Source organism: Folsomia candida, unplaced genomic scaffold (assembly GCF_002217175.1).
Source record: "Folsomia candida strain VU population unplaced genomic scaffold, ASM221717v1 Fcan01_Sc019, whole genome shotgun sequence".
Lineage (NCBI taxonomy): Eukaryota > Metazoa > Arthropoda > Collembola > Entomobryomorpha > Isotomidae > Folsomia > Folsomia candida.
In genome coordinates, this window is record NW_019091211.1 from 528,404 (window position 1) to 555,117 (window position 26,714).

The 26,714-nt window shown below is 38.1% G+C and overlaps 1 protein-coding gene across 1 annotated transcript; it reads left to right on the forward strand.

Moving 5' to 3' along the window:
• LOC110857824 (tyrosine-protein kinase transmembrane receptor Ror) lies at positions 1–25,827 on the forward strand. The gene is made up of 14 exons (XM_022106434.2): positions 1–676; positions 11,875–12,172; positions 15,209–15,425; positions 18,371–18,670; positions 18,806–18,972; positions 22,568–22,640; positions 22,718–22,856; positions 22,924–23,048; positions 23,116–23,678; positions 23,748–24,179; positions 24,248–24,578; positions 24,654–24,782; positions 24,869–24,971; positions 25,050–25,827. Exons 2-14 carry the CDS (start codon positions 12,094–12,096, stop codon positions 25,674–25,676), a joined length of 3,285 nt encoding a protein of 1,094 aa, XP_021962126.2. The 5' UTR covers positions 1–676; positions 11,875–12,093; the 3' UTR covers positions 25,677–25,827.
• Positions 25,828–26,714: the final 887 nt, after the last annotated feature.

Genomic DNA, 26,714 nt, shown 5'->3' on the forward strand with positions numbered 1-26,714 from the left:
TGGTGCGTGGACTGTGATGGGAGAATTGTGCAGTGGATTTTCCTCGTTGGGGAGGATGGAGCGAGGTTCATGAGACCAGTTTTCGAAACCAACTTCTCCCCAGTTCAACTCCAGACGTGGATTGAATCAGAACCCCGTTGCGTCTCTTATCTCGGAAAGATTTAACAAGCCTACTTGAGATCGGCTACTGACGTGTTTTTGGAAGGATTTGAGTGGATGGATTTTTTGGATTTTAAAATTAGAAAACTTTATTGGAACAGCTTGTGAAAATTTGTACATAGTTTTCAATCTTGGTAGAGTTATTTGTAAGTGACTCTTGTGCCGTTTACGAGGAAATGTGCAATTGTATTAGTTTTGTTACCTTGTAGAAGGTATTTGTAAGACGGATTTTGTAATTGTGAAATAATCAGAAATTATTATACGATTTCCAACTTCCATGCACAAAATGGCTTCTGTAATTAATAAATACTACTAGAGGATAATAACTGTCAAATAGATCTATGTAATTATTCATGTACCAGAATTGGACCCCAGCTTGTGTAATTGCTGGAATTGTGCAAATTTTAGATACCAATTTTATAGCAAGCGTGCAAATTTAACAGTGCGAAATACCATACGTGGATACTCTTGACTATGGAATAAGGATTGTTATCAAACTATTTCTGGAAAAGTATAGGTAAGTCGTCTTTCATTCTAATATTACAATATTCGCCTGCATACATGCACAAGTCTGCACATTTTATGACATTTTACATTTATTTTTACATTAACTGCACAATTGGACAGATGTACAGACAACTGTGCAAGCATATCGCGTCTCGTCTCGTACGTATGTATTCTTCTCGTATTTACGACATGTACCAATATGACTACCCATTTACATATGCTTCAGAAATTATGACCTCCCAGATACACAGCTTTAACTACTTCCTGTATGTTTGCATTGTTCCTTCTTTTATCGTCTACTTATCTTAAAATTAGTGATCTCCATGCATGAGTATCTTACCAAAACTGGGGTTAACTGGAACAATAACATTGATCTTGTCATTGTCAATCAATTTCGCCATGCGTAGCACTAAATCAAATCAATTTAAACCAGGTTGAACAACAGAAATCTGTAATTTTACAACGATTTCTGCTCACTAGATTATTAAACAGCATAAAATTAGCTTTCCCAGCACATATCGATAAACATTATGAATTCAACCGTCATATAAAATTTGTCCCCCAAATTCTTGGGGTCTAAATCACTTCTAATTCAGAAATCCAATTTCATGCATGAAATGACATCCACTAACCCGTTCGCTGTAGGTGAAAGTCACTCACAATTTAATTTCTTCACTCGTACTCCTACGGACTTTAATCAACCAAACTCAAATTGGCTTTCTCAGAAAAAAAAAATTTCCCTGTACGAAATCTGATTTTCTCATCCACCCCAAAAAATGGCTCCGACTTCAGTAGCTGATCAATCGAGTTAGGAAGGTGCTTAATAGAATTGAAATCTTTTAATGGTGGGGTGAGAAATGTGATGTGATTGTACAAGTGACAGAAAATGAAATTTGTGCAATGGGAACTTTACAGTCGGTAAAGTGTGCTTTTATGTACACCAACAAATGAAACACGCGCACTTGTTGAGATTTCAAAGCAGAAAATTGAGTGACTTTACAACCGAATAAATGAAGAAACGGAATAGAAATCCAAGGGGAAATTTCTGGGTTTAAAAGCAATTTTAATTTCACATTCTTCAAATAAGCACTTATCAAGTTGGGTTTTTGTATAAAATTTCATGTTAAGAAAGACAAATAATTGTATTTCCATTCATTTGATTCACTCGGTAATGATTTTAATCTATGTATTTAACGTATTAGAATTTACATGATTCCAAAAACACGAACCGAATAGAAATGACCGAATTATTCACATCATGATAAAACAATGGGCAATTTGCGCTTAAGCAGGTTTTGTTTAATGGGGGGTTATTTTTTATGAGGTTGGATATGTACATACCTATTTATTTATGCATCTGGATAAACAATTGTCACATGAACAACATAACATCGTACACCACAAAATTAAGTAGTTCGCCTGTGTACGGTTACATAAATTATTGGTTTTGCTAGCATAATAATTTGCCAAAAATATTTTGGGCACGTTTCATTCGCGGAATTCTGTAATTTATTAGAAAATTATAACATTGTTAAACACATTAGAAATCTTTTAACATTGTCTTTCGCTAGAGATCCAAAATTTCAGTCTCAAATTCTGCATCTCCATAGCTAATCCGAAGTCATCATCTCATAACCACAACGAAAACGTTTCTACGGCCGTGGGAAATAGTGCAATTTAACTCCAGTTTATGTAACTGTCTTAAAAAGTCTGCAATGCATGCACAATTCTTTTATCAAGTCCAGTCCTGTCCGGAAAAATAAACCAAGACACAAACTCAGGCCGAAAAACCAGACGGTGAAAAAATAAGGAAATTTAATCCCATTTCTGTTTCATAAAGTGATTCATGCTCACTTTGTATGTTTTCCTTTGGACTCCGTGGGATGGTTTTGGTATAATACGGATCGAATCAAATATCACACCTTCACCTCAACATTATTACTGTTTGAATATGTGGTTTGGTTTTTATATTCATCTCATGTCATGCAGTGATTGTCGTATTACATTTCATTACCACTACTTGTTGTGACATGAATGGATTCATGTAATCATAACAAGCAACACGTATGCATGTGGGTTCAGCATAACTTTATAAATACGAATAAATCCCTTCTCATATTTCAATTTATTTCCCGAAAGTATTTGTAATGGTTGGTGGTACAAAAGAGTTTATGTACAAGAGTGTATGTAAGGTGTGACGTAATTTTATTCTCCTTTGGGTCACCACGACGAATATACGTATGAATGTACATATGTAGTAAAAACAATATATGTACCAGAAAGAAAAATGTCCCATTGTCCCTTAGAAGTCACCCTCATCAACCGTTCCTTATCAATTTCGTGTTCTTGGCGTGGCACAAATTACGGTTGGTTTACATTTTTTGTCACTTTTAGCCATTTACATGCACAAATAATTTTACATGACCAATGAAATTGCTCTTAGAAGTTACATATTTCTTAGAATTTTACACACCATCTTGCTCCTTTGTAGCCCTCCATCCAATAAAATCCAGTGTTCGATGCGTTTAAATTTTACGATTTTTGAGACTCGTCTTACTCCAGCAGCTTTAAATATCCCTGGATGTTCATACTCGCTGCACATTTGCATGTAAAAATATATCCTATAACATAATCCAGTCCATATTTTCTCTGTCCAATAATTACGCGGATGAGTATGTAGCCCACACACCTGCACAGATTCATGTCTCCTTATGACAAAGTTATCGGACTTGTTATGGTTATTTATGTGCATGCTGGACACCCATAAATCCCAAATTCCTCGTAACTACCACTCGATTCCAAGTTAACAAGTGGTTTCTAGTCTAAACGAGAGGTGAGAAAGTGAATTATGTATCAACAAGTACAAGTAATAAGCATTAAGCCCTCATCATCAACCTTCCTGCTTGTTGCTTAAACACAGCCACACACACAGAGCAATAAATACTCGCTCATTATTTAAATACAAGATGGAACAACGGACATTAAATCACGCACCCTTATGGTTCACATGTCCCTCAGGGAATATAATCTGTAAGGTGCATTTCTTACAATGTATGCATTTATGGGAGACGATTTCTCCGATTTTGACCAGACGGACTATGAAGAAAAAATGGCTATGACCAAAAAATAGGTCTATGAAATCTAAGATGCATATAGATATAAGCGTAAAAATACGGGCGAGCATATTTTTTCCTGTGAATAAATTACAATTGGTCAGGTCGAAATGGGAGAAAATCACTTCATGCACATTGTTACATGCACAATTATCTGTGCTGCGGGCAAGGAAGGATTTTCACCTGAAATATGACGATTCCATTAATGTGCATGCAGAACTTGCCAATATGGAAATTAATTCCGGATTAGTTTCGGTTAACAAGCTTTCCAAGCTTGCGTGTGCCTGGACTTTGAATAGATAATAATTGTGATGTATGTATGTGCATATGCAACTCTGATTGCGTGACACGTACAATTTTGTGTCGCAATTTTATACAATGCAAATTAGCAAGGTGGAAAATACTTTGGGACTGCATTAAGCTATATTATTAATTATGTAACTCATTTTAAAAAATTTATATAAAATTTAAAATTTTAAAATTCATACATTACTTGGTTTTGATAACATATTTAAGATTAACGCCAATACGAGCTTTAAAAGATGCTGAGTCAAGCTGCAAAAGTTTTTTTCAGCTAACTATGCAAAGATTTATGTAATTCAGTTTTCGTCACCTAATCGATTGCTTATAAACACATTGCGATGTTGGTACTTGAAAGGCGTAGATAATATGTATATAGAATATTGATGGGAAAATACATGTACGTGTACATAATATTGAATAGGGCGCATAGAAGTACGTGCTTCTTAAAGTAGTTGATTGTTATTTGACGGCGTCGTTGTTCTGAGCGAATTCCATTATGCTCAAATTTCACGAGCTGATGGTGGGTGTCGGGTGTCAAAACAGTTTTAGTCAACGTTCAATATTTGAAAGCATTCGAAAGCATCGTTCAGATTCCAACTGTGTTCTCCTACGTAACGCGATTTCCTGAGATTGAGACGAATCAACGTTCGCATTGGAGGAACGAAACAGTTATTATTGGTGGAAAATGTAAAGTCGACTTCAATTCCAATACGATTAGGTTAATGGATTCATCTTGTAAATAAATATGTATTTAAGCAATTTGATTCGTATTGACAAGCAAGTTTTTAAATTACCGGCATTAACATAAATGTGCTCAAATTTCGATGAAATTCGTAAATGTCAAAGAATAAAGTTTTTCCACTCACACACAATACAAACTTGTTTTTAATAGGACACAATTACACAAACTTTACCAAACAAGTACACAATTTGGCTTAATGCTGAAACTTTATATTTTGGTTATGTACAAAGTTTGCTTCAGGAATTGTTTGATGCAGTAAAGAAATACCAACTTTACTTTCTTGTGGGAGAAGTGACATCTGGAATCTCTTTAAAATATGTAAGACCCCCAAAAAGGCTGTTTCAGTTCAGACAGTAAAATTAAAATTTGCCACTGAATGGAAATGAATAAGATTGATTAAATCCGCTCATTTTCAGTTATTTGTCAAAACACTTATTTTCCAAACTAAAATATTCACAATTAATAAATTTGAATAGAAGCATATGGCATTCAAAGACTTATTTTCTCCCTAATTTTCAAGACCTGCGACTTGGACAAGATTTTGTGCACGAGAGCATATAATTATTTACGAATTTATCAAACCACTAATAAATCCCAAGAGTGCCGTACGAGTGGCTCGTTTCGCATTGCAAATTGGCTAAATTTCAGCTCGATCTTCCTTTGAAATTTGGACTTGTAACAGCTCGTTAGTGGTTTATGTTCTGGTGACAACTTCTCTGATAATGATGGACGGGGACAATGAGTAACTAATGAATGGATGAGTTGCAAATTGGCACATTCTTACTTTCATGAAACTGCTTGAGGTCGACTGCCCAATTAGATCACCTCTCCTCGGTCCTCACAGGATTTACATTCATACATATGTTGCCATTTCCGTGCTAAACTAGAAAATGCATAAGCCTCAAGTTATACTGCACTTAAAATAATTTCAAATTTCTAAACCCAGCTTTTTTGTCTGTCTATTTCTACAACCTTTTCACTCTACTAAAATGCACAGCGGTCTTAAATCTACGCTGCTCTTAGTAGGGTTGCCCCGGGTAGTGCTACTACCCGGTACCCGGCTACCCGGTACTCGGCCTAAAATTTTCGCTGGGTACCCGGCTACCCGGCCGGGTACCGGGTAATATTTATATATTAAATATAAAGGGAGTTATTGTACTTTTCTCTAGAATTTGCAACAATTTTACCAGTTTTAAAAAGTTGCAATAAAGTACAGACTTCATTTAACCTGAGTCTGGGACAAAGTCCCATTCTAAATTTGTGTCCGACTTGACCGGACTATCACCCCTTGTGATGTGGCTGGTCGAATGCTTTTTTGAAAATATTTCCTAGTACTTGTCACCTAATCTTTAATTTACTTACTAATCCTTCCGCTTGACTGACACTGCCGATAAAAATGAGGTTGGGGTTTTTAAAATCTTGGACTTGTAAAGTTGTATCTGTTAAGCATAAGTCATTTTTAACCTCCATATCAAATTTCAGATAAAAGTAATATTTACAAAAAAATCTGTATGTGCCATAGATGTGGGGCTCACACAGAGCGTACTCACGACAATGTCTTATTTATCATCGCCACCCATTTAGCAAACTTGTGTAACTCAAAAATTTGTTTCATGAGGAGACTCGCAAAATATCACTTTGAAAGTCTCGCAGATCTATTACAGATAAAGACGCCTGTTTTCATCTTGTTTTCATGGCTGTTTTCACTATTTTTCGCTGAGAATCGGGAGGATGAGTTTGCTAAATTATAATGTGCCTAATTGCTGGACAAATTAGCAAAACCAATGGTTTTCTAGCGAAAGCTTTGAGAAATGTTTCAAATTTCGCAAAACATTGCAAGTTATATTGTCATGCTTAATCTGGGAGATATGCAAGGGTTGACGTGAGTGCGCCCAACGTTATTTTAATATCTGTATAATAATTTCCACCTAAGAATTGGCCGAGTTTGTACTCATTCTTTCAAAATATATTATTTTACACCAAGGCCAAAAATGAAATTCATCGGATTATAATTTTTTTGTAAGGTTTTGCAAAAAATTGAACATTTAAATTACCCGGCCGGGTAGACCGGGTAGTAAAGTCTACCCGGCCGGATACCGGGTAAAACAGGCCGGGTATGCCGGGTACCGGGTAACTACCGGTACCCGGGGCAACCCTACTCTTATGCATACACCTCTATAATTTCCCCTCATGTTACAGCCAGTCGTTCGAAAATGGCATAACCATTAATCCTCAATTTGCTCTTCCTCCCAAAATACTTGCGGGGGGTCCGTCACACCAGCGGAATTGAATTTGGTGTCCAGCACAATTACACAATTACGCGTGTCGTTCCCTCCTTAAGTTGGAAATGAAATGTCCTCCGCATTTTACAGCCAGAACTAACTTGAACCTCATGACATTGGATGGAACTACGAAGAGCACGAGCAAACCATAATAGGACAACTTGCATAATTTGACATTGTAAAATAATCTGACCAATAGCCAACACAAACCAACTGACCAAACGATTTCATCTTCTAATACATACAACATCTTTCCACGAGCATAGTCGTCGAATCCAATTTGATTTCAATCTTCCCCTCCTTGCAACATTTAATTTGGCATTTGTCATTTACACTTAAATCTTTCACTTTCATCGTCATGAAGTTAAATTTTTCACTTCGAATTTACATATGTACCAAGTGTTGAATGAACTCAGCTCTTTCACACGCTGAGATTCGATTCAAGTGCAATTTATAAATATATTTATACAACTGGATTCTTCTTAGCAGTGACTGCCAGTCAGTCAATTCAATCAGAACCAATTTATCGTTTGGGATCATCAGCGTCCACGCTATTTTGAGACAAGTTGTAAAAAATACGAGTTAAAGTTCATATGCAGCACTTTTGTTTAGTCAACATTTAATATTTCAAAAAATTAAATTAAATATTTCAGATTTTGATTGATTGATGAAATTTTGATCCAATTTTACACGAAGAATGCACACATAACTTTACACAAATTCAGTCACCCTTATTTTTGACCTTCTTTTACGTAGAATTTAGTGAACAGAACGGAATTGAAAATTTGAAGTAGCTTAGCAGTTCACTTACACTCATCGCCATCATTATCGCTCACTCGCTTAATTTCACACTTTCGTTTGAAATCTCTCTCACTCACACCCTTTGCAAGCAAAAGCTGTATTTAATTTAAAGTGTGACTCACCCTTTGTCAAGAAGGAACTTGTGATGTGATGATATTGACGATGAATGGAGAATACGAGGGAGGAAGGAGTGACAAGTCGACTGTCACTCAAAACATGCATTTATTTATGAATTCTCTCCCCCACCGTTCGTCAATATATACTTATCAGAAAATTATTATTAAGCAATTTTGAGGATGACTAGGCGAGTGAAAGTTGGAACTAAATGGTTTGCACTTAAGTTATGCATCTACAGTCCATTTATTTACCATACGACCCTCGACGTCACAACTGCAATGCTATTAGTAATGAGAGTGATGACGTCGAGGATCGTATGGTAAATAAAACGAGAGTACGTAGGGAAGGAAGAGAAAGGTATTTGTGAGATATTTCATGTAATAATTGTGATTTAATTTTTAGTGAGTAGTGGGAAATTTAATAATGGGGGAGAGATTGGAACATGATGAGGAAAATGAAGACTTTGACGTCAAATTTACTTATCCTGAGTGAGATGAAATGAATCCTGAATGAAAATAGGAAATAGATAGTTTAAGATCAAATTTGTACTTGTGGAAAAACTGCTAATTAAAGCTGAAATTTTACACAAATTTTAGCTTGGTTTCATAGATATTTTGACAAATTCTAATAGTAGTATTATTAAGTTAATTCTCCAGGACTCATTGGTCAGTATCATATATGTATAAACCACATAACAACTTGGCCGTTTGGTTGACCAGTTTCATAAAATGACTGAGCTTTTCCTGCAACTTATGTATTTGCTCAGGCGAGGATCTTTTTGTGGCTATTCCTCGGATTTAGTTAAGCTGTTCCTCAAAGCCAGAGATTTGTGGGCAATTCTATTATTGCAACTCCTTTCTAAATAAGCAGCTTTATTTGCTCGCAGGTTTGTTTAAGTAGTGATTCTCCCCATGTTACGTTATTTCACTGAGGAGTTTATGTTTTACGGACATTTAACTCTTATAATGAAAAACTTATCTGACCTCGACAGACCCACACTTCTTCTCAAAGGCTGTACAATTGTTGTTAGTGTGCAGAAATGTATAGGCCGCAGAAATTCTGTTGATTTAGGCGTGAAGCAATAAAATAAATTCTCCCAGCCAATAATGTCGTATGTACACGGGGTACAATTTATGGCTCTGGAGTTAAACAATTTGTGTGACTTCAAACCAAACCAATTCGAAATTTGACAAGTGTATTTGCACTATTTGAAGATTCAGATCTGCCACAGTTATTCAATTTCTCCCTGTTTATTTAACGATTTTCATGATTACACATTTATTTGCGGATGTTGCTTCAGAATTTCACCAAACCCCGAAATGAAGTCAATTTCCAGGGAAAGTTGTGCCTCCGGGAATTATTGCTTGTTAAGTAAGTAGTTATATTTATGTATCTGTCTACATTTCAGTTTCACTTTCACCAGTCAAATCGATCCCTCACTTACACATCCAATTTCACCTTTATTCATCGTCATCCAATAAATTCAAAGTAAACTAAACCCCAAATTATTTTACATCCTGCCTCCAACTCATCCTCAAACTCATCTCTTTTCAATTTCATACTTTGTTTTAACACTGCTTTCGCCTCGAGGTGTTTTATCTCATCCTTCCTCACTTTCACGGCACGAATTATGTTCGTACAAAACTGTACTGTATCCGGTTTTCATCTCGTTTCGGGTTCTCTTTACATTTCAATCATCTTTCCAACGACTTCATGATCACGTCGCTTCCACGTCTCAAGAAAATTTTTAATGAATTTCCCCTCCGCCACCGAAAAAGAGTCGTCGTCCGACACTATTTCAGTCCTTCTTGGATGGTTCTTATCTCTCAACGGGTCGTGTAGTTGATCGTCTTCAAATCATTACTAAAATTCCTTCCTGGCATAAATATTCGGCTTCTCGCTTTCCGAAAAAAAATGAGATGAATGGGGGAAAGGGTTGCTGGGGACGGGTGCATCATTCAAGCCGCGTATGTACCGTAATGGAGTGAGTTTGCCACATTATGTTATCCAGAAGGAGATGAGATACGAATGGTGGTATCTATTTGCATTTTGGGCTCCCTCCATCGGTTTTCGTGCTGGAAAGAGAGATCGATCTCAACCTGAGCGAAAGGCAAATACAGGAAAAGTTAACAAAGTGATGCACTTAATGTAACTGAAACTTGAGAGATCAACGAAGCGAAGGGTGTGATGAATTTCCTATTTCAAATTGTGTAATGAGGAACATTTAACTTCAAGAAGGTAATGGAATAAGTTTTCTAAAAAAGCTGATGATTTTTTAGTTTTTGAAAATTCGGGTGGATTTCAACCTGATACATGAAATGATATGTTGCAATTTAAATCAGACCAACAGGATTTGAGATATCGAAACCTTTCATCAAGATTAGTCTTTGCTGGAGGAGGGCCAATTAACCACCATTCCGAACACGTGTATAAGTGGGTACACATGTTGTATTTACAAAGTTTGGCCCACACCAACCTTTTCGCAACGTTTGGGAACCTTCCCAAACCATCAGCTTCGTTCTTGTTGAACTTTTTTGAAACTCTGGAGCAGTGAACAAGACAAGGAGAAAAAGAGCACACGGTAGAAAAACTGAATCCCACCCAAAAATTCTCATACTTCGTGGCTTTATTGGTTTAGCTTTCTTTAACGCTGAGAGAAACGTGTACATGCTTTTTATTAAAATGTTTAAAAACAATATTGCCCTGTAAAACATGAGATATTGCAACAAAACTGCATCGCAAAGGGAAATGCAACATATTTTTTATTTCAATTTCAAGGTTGGAAACCTATACAATTTTCTTGTTTCACATTTTCAAGAAATGTCAACTTGTTTCATCGGAATTTAATAGGATTACAATCAAGTGAATCAAACCAAACAAGGACTTGTTTCCAGTCGATAGTGAGGAATTCGTGGCAATTTATCGGGTGAGATAAGCCCACCATCATAAATCAGGGGTGGAATGCTTGGTGAGGCTCGTATTGAAATTAATTTGCCAACACATCGGGTATTAGTCAGTGTCGAACATTTGTCGCAATTCACCTGTGGATTTGAATAAATCAACGGATTAAATCAACCAGGAATCAAATCACACTTAAATTTTAGCCATCCTGACCAAATTGTTGAGCAAACTTATATATTTACTGAATATTTGTCATGCTTGTATTTCACTTAGGAAATGCAAATCTTGTGAAAAGCTTGAAAACCACAAATCAGAATTTAACAAGGCTAGTTCCTCCGTCCGTTATTTCACACAGTGCAATCAAAAATATTTACGACCTCGGTAGAACAGGTTTTGAATGATATTAAGCATGGAGAAATAACGATTAGAACATTTACAGAATGGATTCGTAGATTTGTAATGTGTTTTTTTTCCTCTACGCCATAAAACTACAATTAGAATTTATTTGCAGAGGAGTAAACCAGCAAATCCACAATTGTCTAGTTTTATTTAACAAATTAACGCATCCAACTCGTGGGTGGTTAGTGCTGGTTTTCTAGATAAATAAAAACACACCCAAAATTCTAGGCTGGTTTTTGATGAAAGAGTGAAACAATGTGCGAATGGGCTTGTCAGTCATGGTCATTAATTGAGACGACATGACGCTGTGATAATGACAACCAGGATTTTTTCGCGTCGTTATCCTGTAGGGATGAGGATAACGATATGAAAAAGGTCGGATAAAATATTTATAAGGTAAAAATTTGTTCATGAAATGACTGGTTAAATAAGTTGAATGAGAAATTATGTAGCATATGTATGCGGATAAAAAAACTCGAGTAATATGTGTTAAATTCCCAATCTGATTAGAAATTCAAACATTGATAAATTCTTTTTGTTTAATTTACAGAAGATCGACAACTGGAATCAAAAGTTCTGAATTTCTGACTGTATCCATTTATCACGTATTGTGTGACTATATACACTAATTTGACACTTCCCCATCCTTGAAGTACGTGCATTCTGTGAGGAAAAACATACTTTTTAAACAGTAAAGTGAAAGTTGCCATTTTTACAAATTTTCTAAACTGATGCGTCCGCGTGGAGAAAACCGAGTCGACGACCGTAGATGATTTCGGTGTCTGTGAAGGGGAACAAGGTCGTGGATCACCACGCCCTCATCAGCACCTCCGACTTTGACCACACAGGTACGTAAGACAGACGCATTTTGAGCAATACGTCAAACTGCGATTGACAAATTTGCAATTAACTTATCATTACTTATCGATCCATATATTTTGAAACTTTATCTAAAATTGTCCATATTCATCCAAAAACCAATGACCGAAGAATATCTATTATGTTCCACTTTTATTATTAAGTTATTTGCTTATTCAGCCTGAATGAGTCATCTCTCTCTCTCCATCCAACTCCCCCAACTTTTCTCTTGAAAACGCAAGTTTGCCAACCAGCATCTGTCCACACCCATTTGTCACTATTCATTTCTAACAAAGAACCGTCCTTATCATCCCACGAATCCCAATAACTGTCCAAGTGTCTCCCTGCTCCTAATGGGATACGATTTCCACGAGAAGATTCCACATAATGTGGACCGTTCAAACAAATAAGAACTGCACATGTCGTTGGAAATATTATTTATTTACCTTTGCCCAAAATCATTCAAGTGAGTGTGTCCCCGAAAAACAAATGTTTGCTGTCACTTTTCCACTTTGGCTGAACGGGAGAACAATGCTAGTTATATTGACTTACAGAAAGGAGGGGACCGTATTTTCCGGTGGTGGTGGTTGAAACTGTCTCATGTTTCCGAACTAGGAAAAGTCTTCGGTAATATTGGAGAGAATCTGTATTTAGTGGAGCTGAAGGGTGCAATATGTGCATATAAATATGTACAGAATACTCGTATAAAGGCAGAGAAAGTCGAGTAAGGTGAGATATTGGGGGTATTCATTCATACGAGTCCGCATGTTCGTATCGCAACATAATTTTAAAAAAAGCTGCGACATAAATGCTAGCCTTAGAAATGCGCAAGTTCACAAATGAATTTCAAGTTAATTTTTTTGTTAAACTGGGAACCTTGTTAGGCCTTTTAAGATGGCCTTATAGATTTACCCAGATGTCTGTCTGTCCGTCCGTCTGTGCGTCCGTCTGTGCGCACGATAACTCTCTTTAAACCAAAGCTATCGAGTTGAAATTTTGCACCCGCAAAGTTGCTTGGAGTAGGTTTTTTTTCTAACAATGCGAACTTGTACTAAATACGCCCATTATAAGTTTCCAATAAAGAATTTTCGGACTTATGAATACTGAGTTCCAAGCAGAAAATTATTTGTAAAAAAATTAGTCGCAAATTTTTCAATCAATTCTGAACTCTATAATGTGAACACCTACTCACTTAAGAAACACCATCAAACCAGCCACTTACAGCTCACAGATTTATCTACAGATGTACGTATAAATTTTCTCCAGTGATACAAAATCGAAACAGAGTAAAAGCCACAAATCTCGCAATAACAGATAAAACAAACCCTTCAGCAATGCTAAATTGGAATAAAAATAAGCTTTTCTACAGTGTAGCACCCACACGCTCTCTAAATATGCATTTATACCGATACAACACTACTGGCTCAAATTGTGGGATTGATTATTTGTAGCGATACACATCACCAAATAGGAAAAGATATGAATCAGGCAGCCCTCACTCTTGCCACAATCACAGAATAAAAGTCTGTCTAAATCTGAATCTGTAAAGGCCGGAAGCGAGAAAACTATTCTACAATTTGTGTGCTTTACTCGCCATCACACAACTTCACCGAAGGGAATCTCTGATGGGTGGATTTGGATTGAAGTAAAGTTGGATTGAGCAAACAGAACAGAAAGACACGAATTGAAGAAATTGTTAGGGGTGTGAAGCAAGCACTTGTGGAGGAAAGTTGGTGGATGCGTGTTCGAGTGAAAAAGAGGGGAAAGTGGTGTCGAATAAAAAATTGATGTCGGTTTTTTCCTCAACATGCAGATTTCCTCTAAAGAATGACAGATGGAAACTTAATCACCCGCTTAAAAACCATTGCTTATTTGCATATTTACATGTCTGAATTTTGGATTGACAGAGTTGATGAAGATAAATTGAGAAAAGGTTCCGTTCCGTTAAGGTGTTATTAGAAACACTTTTTAATTTTAAATTTTGTCTGGATCAATACCATTAATAAATCCTGGCTTGATTAGCGCATCACATTTTCCTCTGGGTTTTCCCAGCTGGCAGAAACATCACTTCCATCCATGTCGTCGCTTAAATATGTAATCCATCCTGCAGACAAAAGTATGAAGGGAAAACTTGTTTGATCAAGTTTCCTAAAACAGACATCCCACAAAACCGAGACGCATTTCACTACGATGTCACTCATTTTTGGCTGTGGTTTGTTGGTTCTGGTTGAGTTATGACTCTGGCATTTCATTTCGTCTAGTTTCCCCAAAATCCAAAATATATACTGCCACGTCTGTCACCGAGATGACTAATACTTTCTCCCGCACCAAGTGGTACATATTACGGTCGGTCCGACATCAAAAGCCGACAGTGCCCAAAATTTTCATTGCCAACTCTTATATTACCAAATCTGGATCAGAAATCCAATTTCTTTTCCGTTAGAAATGTTAACTTCAAAGAAAAAGAAAACCGTGGCTGGTTCGCTGGCTGTCAGATGATGGGGAATGAACAACTTAAGCTTTCTGGGGTCCAGTGGCGTGGCTGGTTTGGCGTGTGTATTAGAATATTATTTAAGGAAATGAAACCCGGTTGCGGGTTCGGTTTCTTGTGGAAAAGGCTTAACGATGAATTGTGTGAGATTTTCACCAGCAACACCACGCACCACCAGATTTTCTCCCCTCCACAAAAATGCGGCAGACCAGAGGAAACCAAAACGAGGGGGAAGCAAGCATACTCAGGCTTCAATTAGTTTATTCAGTCAATCAAAATCAAAGTGAAGTGAACCTTACTGGGCACAGAAATCCGGGTCATTTACATTTTAATTAAACGGGCGTGGTTTCCCAAAAGCGTGGACATGCAAAAAAATCTAAATAAATAATTTATATTTACTTAACTTGCAATTTAAAATGCAACATTTTTAACTATTTATGACCATGCCAGTATGTAAATAAATTTGCATATGTATTATTCGCACAGTATAAAATTCCACATACCCTAAAAAAACCTTACACATTTTGAATTTCAGTGTGGACTGGCAAAACATTTGACATGTCATCATCTTCACAAAACAACTTGAGACAAGTCCCTGGGCACGACATGGGGCCATTTCACGACCCCCATCACGCCACCACTATCGACGAGTACGACCCCGACGAAGACGACTATGACGAGGAAGATGAGGGTGAGGATGTCGAACAGGAATTTGGCGAATCTCATGGGGCTGATTTCAACCGAAATTTAGGGTGAGTTGTTATTATAATATTTTTCCCAGAATACCATCATTCGTATACAGAAATAAATTCATAAAGACTCTGAATAATAATATTAGGGAAAATATTTTGCATAAACCAACACGAGGGAGAAAGTTCCCAAAAAGTTTTTCATTATTTATGGGGAAACGGGAATCATTTTTTATTCCGAGAAATTTGACAGACATTTAAGCACGAGGTCTGGAATGGAATACGATCCGGAGATCTTTTCTCTTCTCGGAGAAAAAGTGTCGTGGCTTAAAATTTCTGTCTCATCTGTGAAAATGGACGAACTGAGAATTCTTTTAGATATTTAGGTTTAGCATTGTCTTATTTTTATTCGGAAACGTGTATGCACGCATTTCATACATTTGCAGATAGAATGAAAGAAGGAACTTTTGTAAATAAATGCAATTTATTTTACACAATTTCTTCAAAATTGTACAATAGCATGAAATAGATAAATGCAATGTCATGCAAAGTTGATAAACACTTATTTATTATCTCATTTTTTGAGAAACATACAAATTTCTCGTTGCCAATTGTACTTGCGTGATCTCGACTTTTTTACACATGTTCAAGTTTTGAGAAATTCGGTAAACCGCAATCTTAAACCCAAACAGAATAATATTTTTTAACCGTCTTTCTCTTTCGTACTAAATATTTATGACACGAAATGAAATATCGTTCTTCCCCGTATGATCGGTCGCTTCAGAGATATGTAACATTTAGGATTTTGTTCGTACGTACATTCCATTGTGGTCTGTGGTCGGTCGGTCGGTGGTAAAAGTGCATTCATTTTACATGATTTTATCCCATGTGAGTGGTGAAAGTGGTGAAAGGTTGGACACACTTTTACTACCTCCTCCAAATTTCATCTCTCTCTGTCACTTCCTTCTTCCTGTGTGGATTTAAGTAACTCTCTCCCCCATTTTCTGCCCTTCTCTGCACCCATCCCATTTTTTTGGTACAATGTGAAAGTAAAAAATGCATTTTTTTCTGAATTTTTTCAACCGCCGTCCAATAAATCATTTCCTGGAGAGAAGAAGTCGCTTTTCTTTCTTTTTCTTATGTACCACACAGTTTTCAGAAGTCTCCCCCTCACTCAATAGCTTCGTATCCTATCGTCATCATCATCATCGTCATGATCGTTATCATCAACATGGAATTGCCCCCTCTCTTCTTCTTCTTAGGATGGAATGACGAAGAAAATTAAAGTCTTGGTGGAGAAAGTCTTGTTTTTTTGTGGAGAGACTGGCCGAGGGTCAGATTGGGTAGAGTATTTACCAGTATTGTTAGATAGCAGGGAGGAGAGTAATCAGTTTGAAGGCAATTGGGCATAAGTATTTTGTACAATAGTTTAGGAAACTTGATAAGGAAATCTATTTGCAACATTTTTTTAAGTTTTCTTTTCAAATGGGCAGAAAGTATCTGAAAATACAGTTTAATTTACAACTGACACAACATAACAAAAGCTTTAAGTTTCCCTTTTAGTTCTGAAAAGTGGTTAAAAGTTGCGTTCATCAAATTCTAAGATAACATAAAGTCCGTTGATTTGATTATGAATCAGTTTTCATAGAAATTATAATTTTTTAGTATGCTTCAGGACTTCGAATTTCGACGAATTTGCAGCCACACTTATTGAAATTCTAACCTTTTGTGTTATTACTTTTGTCCCTTCCAACAACTTGGAGAAACTAAAATGGGAAACATTTCAATCGTCTTCTTCGCCATGATCGGTTCACTTGCTTTTATCAGAGTTTCATTATTTTCGATACTCATTCGTGCCGGTGGGAGTGAAACACATGTCATTTCTTTCACCCAACTGCACTGCATTGCACTTCCTGTTTCTCCTGAAGGACGTGGAGATCGCGTTGGACAGGCTGCATTTCCACCCAAAAACTTGCACAATATCCACTCACAGATCCTCCCACCCATCAAGGCACGAGTTTTCCATCTCTTTCTCTCTCGCCAGAATCTCACACCAGAACGAAGGGAAGAAACCAAAAATAAAATCATTTTCTTCCACAAAAAGCAAACCAAACGAGGTTGGAAAGAATAACAAAACTTTACAGTTTTCCATTCTTGTTGATCTTACAAACCCGTTATTTGAGTTTTATTACCAGCGTGAGACAACATCTTCGTCTCAAAATGTCTTGGAACAGATTTTGACTCCAGAAATTCCATTATATTTTTTTCCTAAAAAGTGAAATGCAGTCACATTTCGTTTTTTTTGCAGGGCGATGAAATATGCTGACTTTTTTCTCTCCCTCGTTAAACATATTGAAAGCTGAAGCGCCTCTGTAATTTGCTCTCTCTTTCCGGAAAAATATTGGCGAAAGAGCAGCACCACGTGAAAAAAAATAAAAGAAATGCTGCTTTTGCATTTAATCTTAATTTTTATTGTGCCATTTTTATTTTGTGAAAGCCATGTAAAGCAGGAAAATAATTTCGGTGGCATGTTTACCTTGGCTCAAGGGAGGGCAATAATAATAAAATAATCGTAAAATATGACCGGGTGCGAGTAGCCTTAAATTATCATTTATTAGCAGGAAATGAAGTTGTAAAAGCAAATTACAGAATATATTTACAGACTTTTCCGTATTCGTGTAGAATTTGGTTGTCGTGTTAAGTGGACTTCTCCATTTGGGAAATGAGTTCATGCAAAGTGTCCATTCGGCCAATTTACGGCTCCCATCAGCACCACAAACTTGGCAAACATGAAAGAATTTCACATTTTTCGGTTTATTTATTTAGTTATTTTTCTGAAAAGGAATGCAGCACGAGAATAAGTTTTTGGCGAGTATATGTATCTGAAATAAGCACGCGAATTTTCTGCAGAATTGTGTAGATTATAGATAAAATCTAATTATTTTCTACTTAATTTTTTTTCAATTTAATAATAAAGTGCGTAATAAATTAGCCTCTATTTCGAACAGTACCCAGCATGTCATCCCCTCGTCACCTGCTCCCACGACGACGACAACAACGTCAATTGCCACCCTCCACCCAAACCTTTCATCATCTTCCTCCGAGTATGACGAAGACGCAAATTCGCCACCTCATTTTCTGCGCTTTCTCCGGCAGTTGTCCAACATGACGAGAGACGCGGGGATGGACGTCAGGATGAACTGCGAGGCGGAAGGGGTACCTGCCCCAAGGACGATTAAATGGTTCAAAAACGGAGTGCTCGAGCAATTTCGAGCGGACAGATTTCGAATCAGGCACACTCGCAGAAAGTAAGTTGTATAATATTTTGAAATCTTTATAAAATTGCATGAAATTGTATGAATTTTGACACTTGATGAATTTCATCTCGAAATTTAAAATATGCATGAAATCCAGCAAAATTTAATTGGTTTTCACACTTTCAGAACTTCCCAAGGAAAAAATTCTCCCATTCGAATTGTCGAGTCGACGCTGCGAATTCGTAGTCTGGAAGTGCTAGACAAGGGATTTTACACGTGCGAGGTGTCAGGCGGAGGTGGTTCTTCCAAAAAAATTTCATCTACCGCGATCTTGAACGTTATTCATGACCCAGGTAAGCATTATGTATGCACTTATAACAAGCTTCCCAATTTATGGAGTTGGAATTATCTTATAAAAGATACTGACACTTGGTATCTTTCACCATGTTATACTAATCCTGAAACACTAGTAAACAACTATGTACGTACAAAAGTCAGGAACGTGACGCACGTGCACATTGTAATGAAATCCGCTGATAAACCGATCCTAATCCTGCACCAAAAATGGAAAGAATTACATGCGTTTTTTTCTCTTACACGTTTAAACGTATGTCACATGGATAAGGACTTATTGTCGTCAATCACATCTTATTATCATGACTTTTCTCAATTTGGTCATCCTGATTGAATTTTCAACATGTAAACACGAGGTTTTTGTATGTAGCTATCTTTATTTAATCTGCGATCTGATCAACAAGACATGCAGGATTTTAACCATTTTTCATCATTTCAAAATTCAATTTTCATTATTATTTTGTGCTGAATTTGTGCACACAAATGAAACTGCACTCGCAAATTATCGTTTGATGAGTAACTCATATCGTCGATAAGTAGATACATACACGCACCTTGCATCATCTACGCATAAATTGCGTCAAAAAATTTCCGTGTCAAGTTTGGTCTCACCTTCTCATTACGAATTCATCTGTCACAAGTGTGCTAGTCAGTGCTGTCAGGCTAAATATGAATGTTATTGTTTTTCGTGGACTTGCTCCCAGTTTCAATTGTTCCTTCATTCACGTCCATTGTTTTCCTTGAGACGTGTACATAGTCGGACGCACAAGTTGAATCGAGGAATAAATAATCATAACAGACAAAGACGTGACATGGACACCCGACAGGGCGAGATAGCCAGATATGTGTCCGGTATCGCACTTTTATCCGTGCGTAGGATCAAGACTTGCATACCAAATATTTATGTGTATGTTAGCACTGGGAAAAAGTCAGGTTTTATTTAAAAGATTTTTATTTGTCATAGATCTTATGATTGCTTATCGTGACCATTGTTAAATTGTGAATTTCTCAGGAAGTATTTGCATACATACATCTCACTTATTTAAAATCGTAATGTTTCCGACGTTTATGCAGAAATGCGTGAGTATATGCACCTAACAAAACGTTCTTAATGCATATATATTTCCGGGTATTTTACTAAAACTTAGAATGTTTAATTCACCTGAAATCGAGTTATCGAGACACGTTAATTTATTGTAATTAAGCGTTTGAAAGATTTCTACAATTGGATCATCTCGAGAATGTGAAACACAAAATTAGTTTTGCACAACCTATTATTCCATCCTAAACGACATTTGTATCATTAAACCACTGATTTATAATGATTTGCCTTTCACGACAATCGAAAATACCGAATTAATTAATTCCTTTGCCTCATTTTGTTTGTCATGAATCCACCGAATGTGGTTCAATTTGTGAATGTGGGTGTGGTCCTACCTTTGTAAATAAGTATGTATGTAAACGGCTTGGAGGGGAGCTATTGATTAAATAGGTTGTAAAGAGTGAGCCGAGTGGGCAAAACGGTGAAGAGGGGAGACAGGTGAATCGATGGATGGAAAGGTTGTGGTTTGGCTTCCTCTAATTAATTCCTTTGTCCTTTCTCTTCCGTTCCAGTTGGAGTGACAGAGAGTGAAAGTGTCCCCGTGGGCTGGGTTCGTTTGTCTGCTTCATGCGTCGACGATTTGAAAGTCGAGTTGAGCAAATTCATCTGGAAATTTGTCATGTTCAATAATAATTTGTACCGATCAATTTATGTCATTAGTTAGCGAAGTGAGTGTGTATTAGGGGTGCTCACGTCGAAGTTTTTGTTTGCAAACTAATCGTTGCGAAATAGCCTTGCGAAATAAAAATTCTGGATAAATTTGGGAATAGAAAATTCCAAGGTTTGCAGTAATAGAATTAATGAAATTTCGAAAATTTCGCAAAAACTATATTCTTATCGTGTTACGTAATAAGCTCAAATTTCTAGATATGTAAAGATTACATTGAGGACGATTTTATCGGTTTATTTATTTATCTGTATTTATGACGACGACATCTCCACCAATTTTCGCAAGTGGTCTTATCCCCAGTAAAGATAATGTCGCGTAATTCCTTATCGTCGCCATAGCGCCGTCCCCATAGCGCCGTACTCTCCTCTCACTTCAAAGCGACAGTTCCCATGCCAGCCGGAAATGATTTCCATTACAAATGAGACCCTCCTCAGTTGAGAGAAATGATTGCAATTTTATGCCACTCTTGTAAAAAATATTACTATTACTCGTTCTCATCCTCAGTTTGGTAGATGGGGTCATGAAGTGGAGGGTGAAGATGTAACAACTTCTTATGTCCATCCACTCTGGCTACAGAATTTAATGCGATGTTAATGTTTCTTAGCAAGTCTTACTTCTTCCTGTTGGGTCTGGAGCTGAATAGAAATGGGTAATTGATGGCAACGAGTGGTGCAGCCAGGACGAAGATTACTTTGGTTTGCATTGTCTCTCTTTTCACCAAAAAGACATGCAAGCCAAGCCAAAAAAGTAGCCAGTCTGCTCGCCAATGTCATGGTCCTTCTACTTCAATTGACTGAGATAAAGAAAACCAGAGATTCTTTAATAATATTTGTTCAGCTATCTGAGAAAAATTACTAAAATCTAGAAACTGTCATACAATTCTCATATGTATTCAACTTTACATGAAAATTTTTGCAATTTCAAAATTAGCAAATAAACAACAGGCGATTTACATACGCAAACGTACCGAAATTTGAAATTACAATTTGTAATATGAGGATAACATCATCGCCAACCAGGAAATAATTTGACCCTTGAACATACACCCATACATATTTAACTCACCAAATTTACCATGCACCCACCATACATAACTTTTATTTTCGGCCATTGAAAGAGATAACACCGTCACAAATAATTCTGGATTGCTCTTCTGAAGAGTATTTTGCCAAAGTCCGTTTGAATCATGAGCTCGATATCTGTTCGTCGTTCGTTTCTGTGTGTCCTTTGTGATTTATACTTTTGACGAAACTACGGGGAAGGAGGATGGGTCGAGCCAAAACTTTTGTGAAGTTCACTCCGCTACAGAATAAACATAAAGTGCTTTCAGTTTCCTTTGAAATGAGAGGACGTGGACGATTTGAAGAGCAATCAATAAAATAGAATGGAAACATTATTACGCAGTTGGGAGATAAGTGTGTGCACATATATTCTTAGGTTTATGTACAGAAGTAAAGTAAAGTGAAAGTAAAATGGGTGATCAACTCAATGAATGCACGCTTTCATCCACTAAACTTCCTCCAATGCTGACTATGTACGTAAATATTACACAAAGACTAAAATAGGAAAGAGAATGTTTGTCGGGAAAGATCTAAATTGGATAAGTATGAATTTACTTATCGGACGTTCGCACCCTGTAGAAATTTAAATATGGAATTTACTTACTTTCACCCAGGAATTATATCAGAATAGATTTTTTATGTATGAATTGGTACAAGTTTTTAATGTGTCTGTAAATTACAATTCGGATAATAAAGGTCCAACCAGCCAGAAGCGATTTATTGATGGTTATATAATACCAGGCAAATTATTTTTATTGCAGGTCTTGACTCCGGAGTCATCCCGGATTTTCCCAGCGCATTCGAGTCGTTTCCTGAAATCGGAGAGTCTGGAAAGTATGTAATTTCATGACATCCGGTGCAAAAACATCCATATTTCAGGCATGTTCATATAACTTTTTGTACATTTTTAGCGTGCACAGAATCGACAGTTTCCATCGAATATCTGCAGCAAACACGGGAAATGGTGGTGGTGCTTCATCCAGTGGAAGGACTGATGAGCAGGATTCATTCGTAATGCAACCACCGAAAAATGGCCATGGATTCTGTCAGGTTTGCGATGAAAAAGCTTCATGAAATTAACCGGTGGAGCTAATGAGTCATTTTTGCAATTTTTCAGCCCTACCGTGGTTCAATATGTCGCAAATATTTGGAGAATCGCACAATCTACGTCTCCGCAGAAAATTCGCAAGTCATCTTGGAGACCAAATTAAAGGAAGCCATAAATCTGATCAGACTTTCTCCGTAAGAACAAATTACCAGCAATTATAAAATCGACATTTCTAGAATTTCATAAAATACTTTTTTCCAGTGACATTTCCGAGCAATGTTCCACCTTCGGAATTCCATCCCTTTGTCATTACTCATTTCCAATGTGCACCTCATCCCCAAAAACACAAAGTGGTCACCCACGCCGCCTCTGTCGCGAAGAATGCGAGATTCTCGAGGAATCCGTATGCAGGTCAGAGTACACACTCGCCAAGCACCACCCGCACCTGCCCCTCCCACAGTGCGCCACCCTGCCCCCCGTCGGCTCACCTGATTGGTCGACCTGCCTCCGACTCGGCCTCCCAAACAAACAGGCAGCACTCCCCCTCGTAGACGAAAGTCAGCCCTGTTACAAAGAACGCGGGGTCGAGTATCGGGGTCCAGTCAGTGAAGGCATTTCCGGTCAGCGGTGTCACCCTTGGCAAAGTCAGAAAGAAGAGTACAAATCCGCCGATCACCCAGAATTAATGGGTGGACACAACTTTTGCCGAAATCCGACCGGTGCAGAACAAGGGCCGTGGTGCTACGTGAATCAAAACGGGTTTGGCTCTGGGCGTGTCGTGAAGGAACATTGTCGCGTTGAGCAGTGTGGCTTCTTTGGCTATGGTAAAGTCGAATCAGGCAACTTTTTCGCGAATAATTGGCACATGAGTTGAATTTATTTTTTTTGCACAGATGACAAACTATGGCTCACACTATCTGCCGGGTTATCCTCTCTGTTCCTGGTCCTACTTTTGTGCGTGGTGTGCTGCTGCTGTCGTCGTGGGAGACAATCCAACAAAAAGAAGCCATCCTCCTCACCCACCTTTCTCACAGTGTCGAACCACTCGAATCATCATCCCCTCTCGGGATCCACGCAACACTTGGAGATGAATCATCTCCTAAAAAACCTGAGTGGGTCGGGCACCCGGAGCAACAATAGCGGCGGTGGGGGCAGCATTTTAAACGGGCTAAGCTCGGGAATCTCCTCCTCGTACGAAAAACATACGTACAGCCATCTCAACGTGCCGGAAGTGGCGGTGGGAAACGTTCACCTGTTCGAGGAGCTGGGTTGCAGTGCGTATGGAAAAGTGTACAAGGGCGAAGCTCTGCTCCGAAGTGGTGCAGGTGACGCCAAATTAATTAACTTTTTTAAGAGGTTACATAGATTAACTCTGATTAATCTATTATTTAAGGTGACATGCCAGTCAGAACTGTGATAAAAACGCTGAAACCATCCGCCTCGGCCAAGACGCGGCAGGACTTTTACCGCGAGATTGACCTGATGGGTGACCTGCGCCACCCGAACATTGTTTGTCTTTTGGGCGTCGTGACGCGAGAGGAGCCGCGCTGTCTCCTCTTCGAGCACATGAGTCAGGGCGATCTGCACGAGTTCCTCATAAGCCATTCCCCCCGGGCAGACCCCGCTCTGGCCCCATTTATCCTCCAAGCCAACGAGATGCTCTTCATTGCTACGCAGATCGCGGCGGGGATGGAGTACTTGGCGGCGCACCATTATGTCCACAGGTAGATAAAGAAGTAAATATTTTGTGATGATTTACGATGGGTCTGGTTTACAAGAATTGTTTTTGTTTATCGTAGGGACCTCGCTGCTAGAAATACTCTCGTGGGGGATGGTCTCACGGTGAAAATTTCAGATTTCGGACTTTCGAGAGAGATTTATAATTCAGATTATTACCGTGTTCAGTCGAAATCATTGGTTCCTGTCAGGTGAGTGTGGCAACCTTGTATTTTTGGAGTTGCATGTACATCTGTAATGCTAAATATGCACAATGTAACTGTATACAAATCTTTAGATGGATGCCACCGGAAGCTATCATGTACGGAAAGTTCAGCACAGAATCGGACGTATGGAGCTTTGGCGTTGTTCTGTGGGAGATTTATTCCTACAGTTTACAGGTGAAAGCGCAAGTTGAATCTTACCAAAAAAAATTATGCGATCTTATAATTTTAATTCATCTTTTATCCTTCATTCAGCCATACGTCGGCTTCTCTAATCCAGAAGTGGTCGACATCATCCGCTCTCGTCAACTCCTTCCATGTCCCGACCTCTGTCCTCCCCGCATGTACTCGTTGATGGTCGAATGTTGGGCCGAGCTGCCACATCGACGCCCCTCATTTGAAGAGATCCACTCCCGCCTCAAGCTCTGGCTCCTCCCCCTTCTCGGCCCCACCTCCACCTTCAGCCCGCACATTATCCCGCAAAATTCCCGCTATCCTTTCGTAACTCCGCCTTCCACGGCGAGCAACAATTCCGTCAGCAGCGCTCAGTCGAGCAACGTCACTGGACCGCTGAGCAACAACACGAATTCGACCTCTGTCTCAACCCAGTGGCCGACAGGTCAAGGGTCAACTGGACCTCTCCGTACTTTCCAATCATCAAACAACAATAACAATGGTCACTGCGTCGCATACCAAAGTACACAGATCGTTCACCCAACCGGAAATGGGACAGGATATTCCTCTCCGTCACCACAATATCAAAATGCAACGGTACACTTTCACTCTGGGACAGGGCGGATAAGTCACAATTTGCATTCTCAAGGACAAAACTCTCCTTCCCCGTATAGGGCTTTAATGGAGTCGAAATCTACAAATATTTAAAATGTTCGTCTTTTTATTATAATTATTACAATTCTGTAAAGTTGAAATGTAAACGAGTTGAATATCCAGCTTATTAATTGTGATTGATACAAATTAGTAACGCTTTAATAAATAATCTGACACGGTCTATGAACCGTCTTGTCTTCATGCATTTATGTATCAGTTCAAAGATTTTTATTATGACCAAATTTTGGACACGGTCTCTAAAAGCGGTCCCAAAGCTCCCAAAGTTCAACAATTCATCCGAGATTCTATTGACATTGTGTCAATATTGAATTATGTCCTACCAGCTTTAACCTAAAGATGAATATCTAACTGATAAAACAAGGACAATGACGACATGACGGTGCTTAGACACTAAACGTATTCAGTTGTCCTAAATATATGCGCATATTTATATTCATCAAAAATATGTATCATAAATAAATTTCACTATTTTGACATGTAAATATGTGCATACATATAATTATCTAAATTGATACCCACTTTATTCCTCCCGAATAAATCTTTTCCCCCGTAAACGCCACGCTCGCTCCCAGAAACATTGCCAAAATTAGATAAAATACAGTTTGTATACTTCCGTCCAAATTCATCTGCGATCCTTCATCAATCCTCGTCCTCTCCGTCATATTCATATACCATTTCCTTAATAGTTCCGTCCTCCCATTTTCCTGCGACTTTGAAATAATCCCAGTTGCGTATAAATTCCTAAAATGTGCATCCAACCCAAGTCCTTTCGTGTGCAAGAAACCCCACACTTTCAAAATCGGGGTCAAGTTTTCTTTTCCCAGGAAAAACTCTCTCCTCGGAAACCTTCTTCGTAAAAATTCATACTCCGCTGCCACCATTTCTGACAAATCGATCACCATCCTTTTCGAACAGGACTGTGTTTCCTCCGAAGACACATTTTTAATCCAAAATTGCCGCCTTATGTCGACATGATTATGCTGCGGGTGCAACAAACTGCCCACTCGCAAAATTTCCGTGCTAATCCGTCCCTTACCAATTGCTTGCATAGCATTTCGTAGAAGTTTCGTC

Excerpts from the sequence above, each read along its gene's own strand:
- LOC110857824 (XM_022106434.2), top strand. The coding sequence starts at position 12,094 with ATGATTTCGGTGTCTGTGAAGGGGAACAAGGTCGTGGATCACCACGCC. Across the intron at positions 23,679-23,747 it reads GTGTGGCTTCTTTGGCTATG|ATGACAAACTATGGCTCACA; the intron begins GTAAAGTCGAAT and ends TTTTTTGCACAG. Across the intron at positions 24,972-25,049 it reads TTTATTCCTACAGTTTACAG|CCATACGTCGGCTTCTCTAA; the intron begins GTGAAAGCGCAA and ends TCCTTCATTCAG.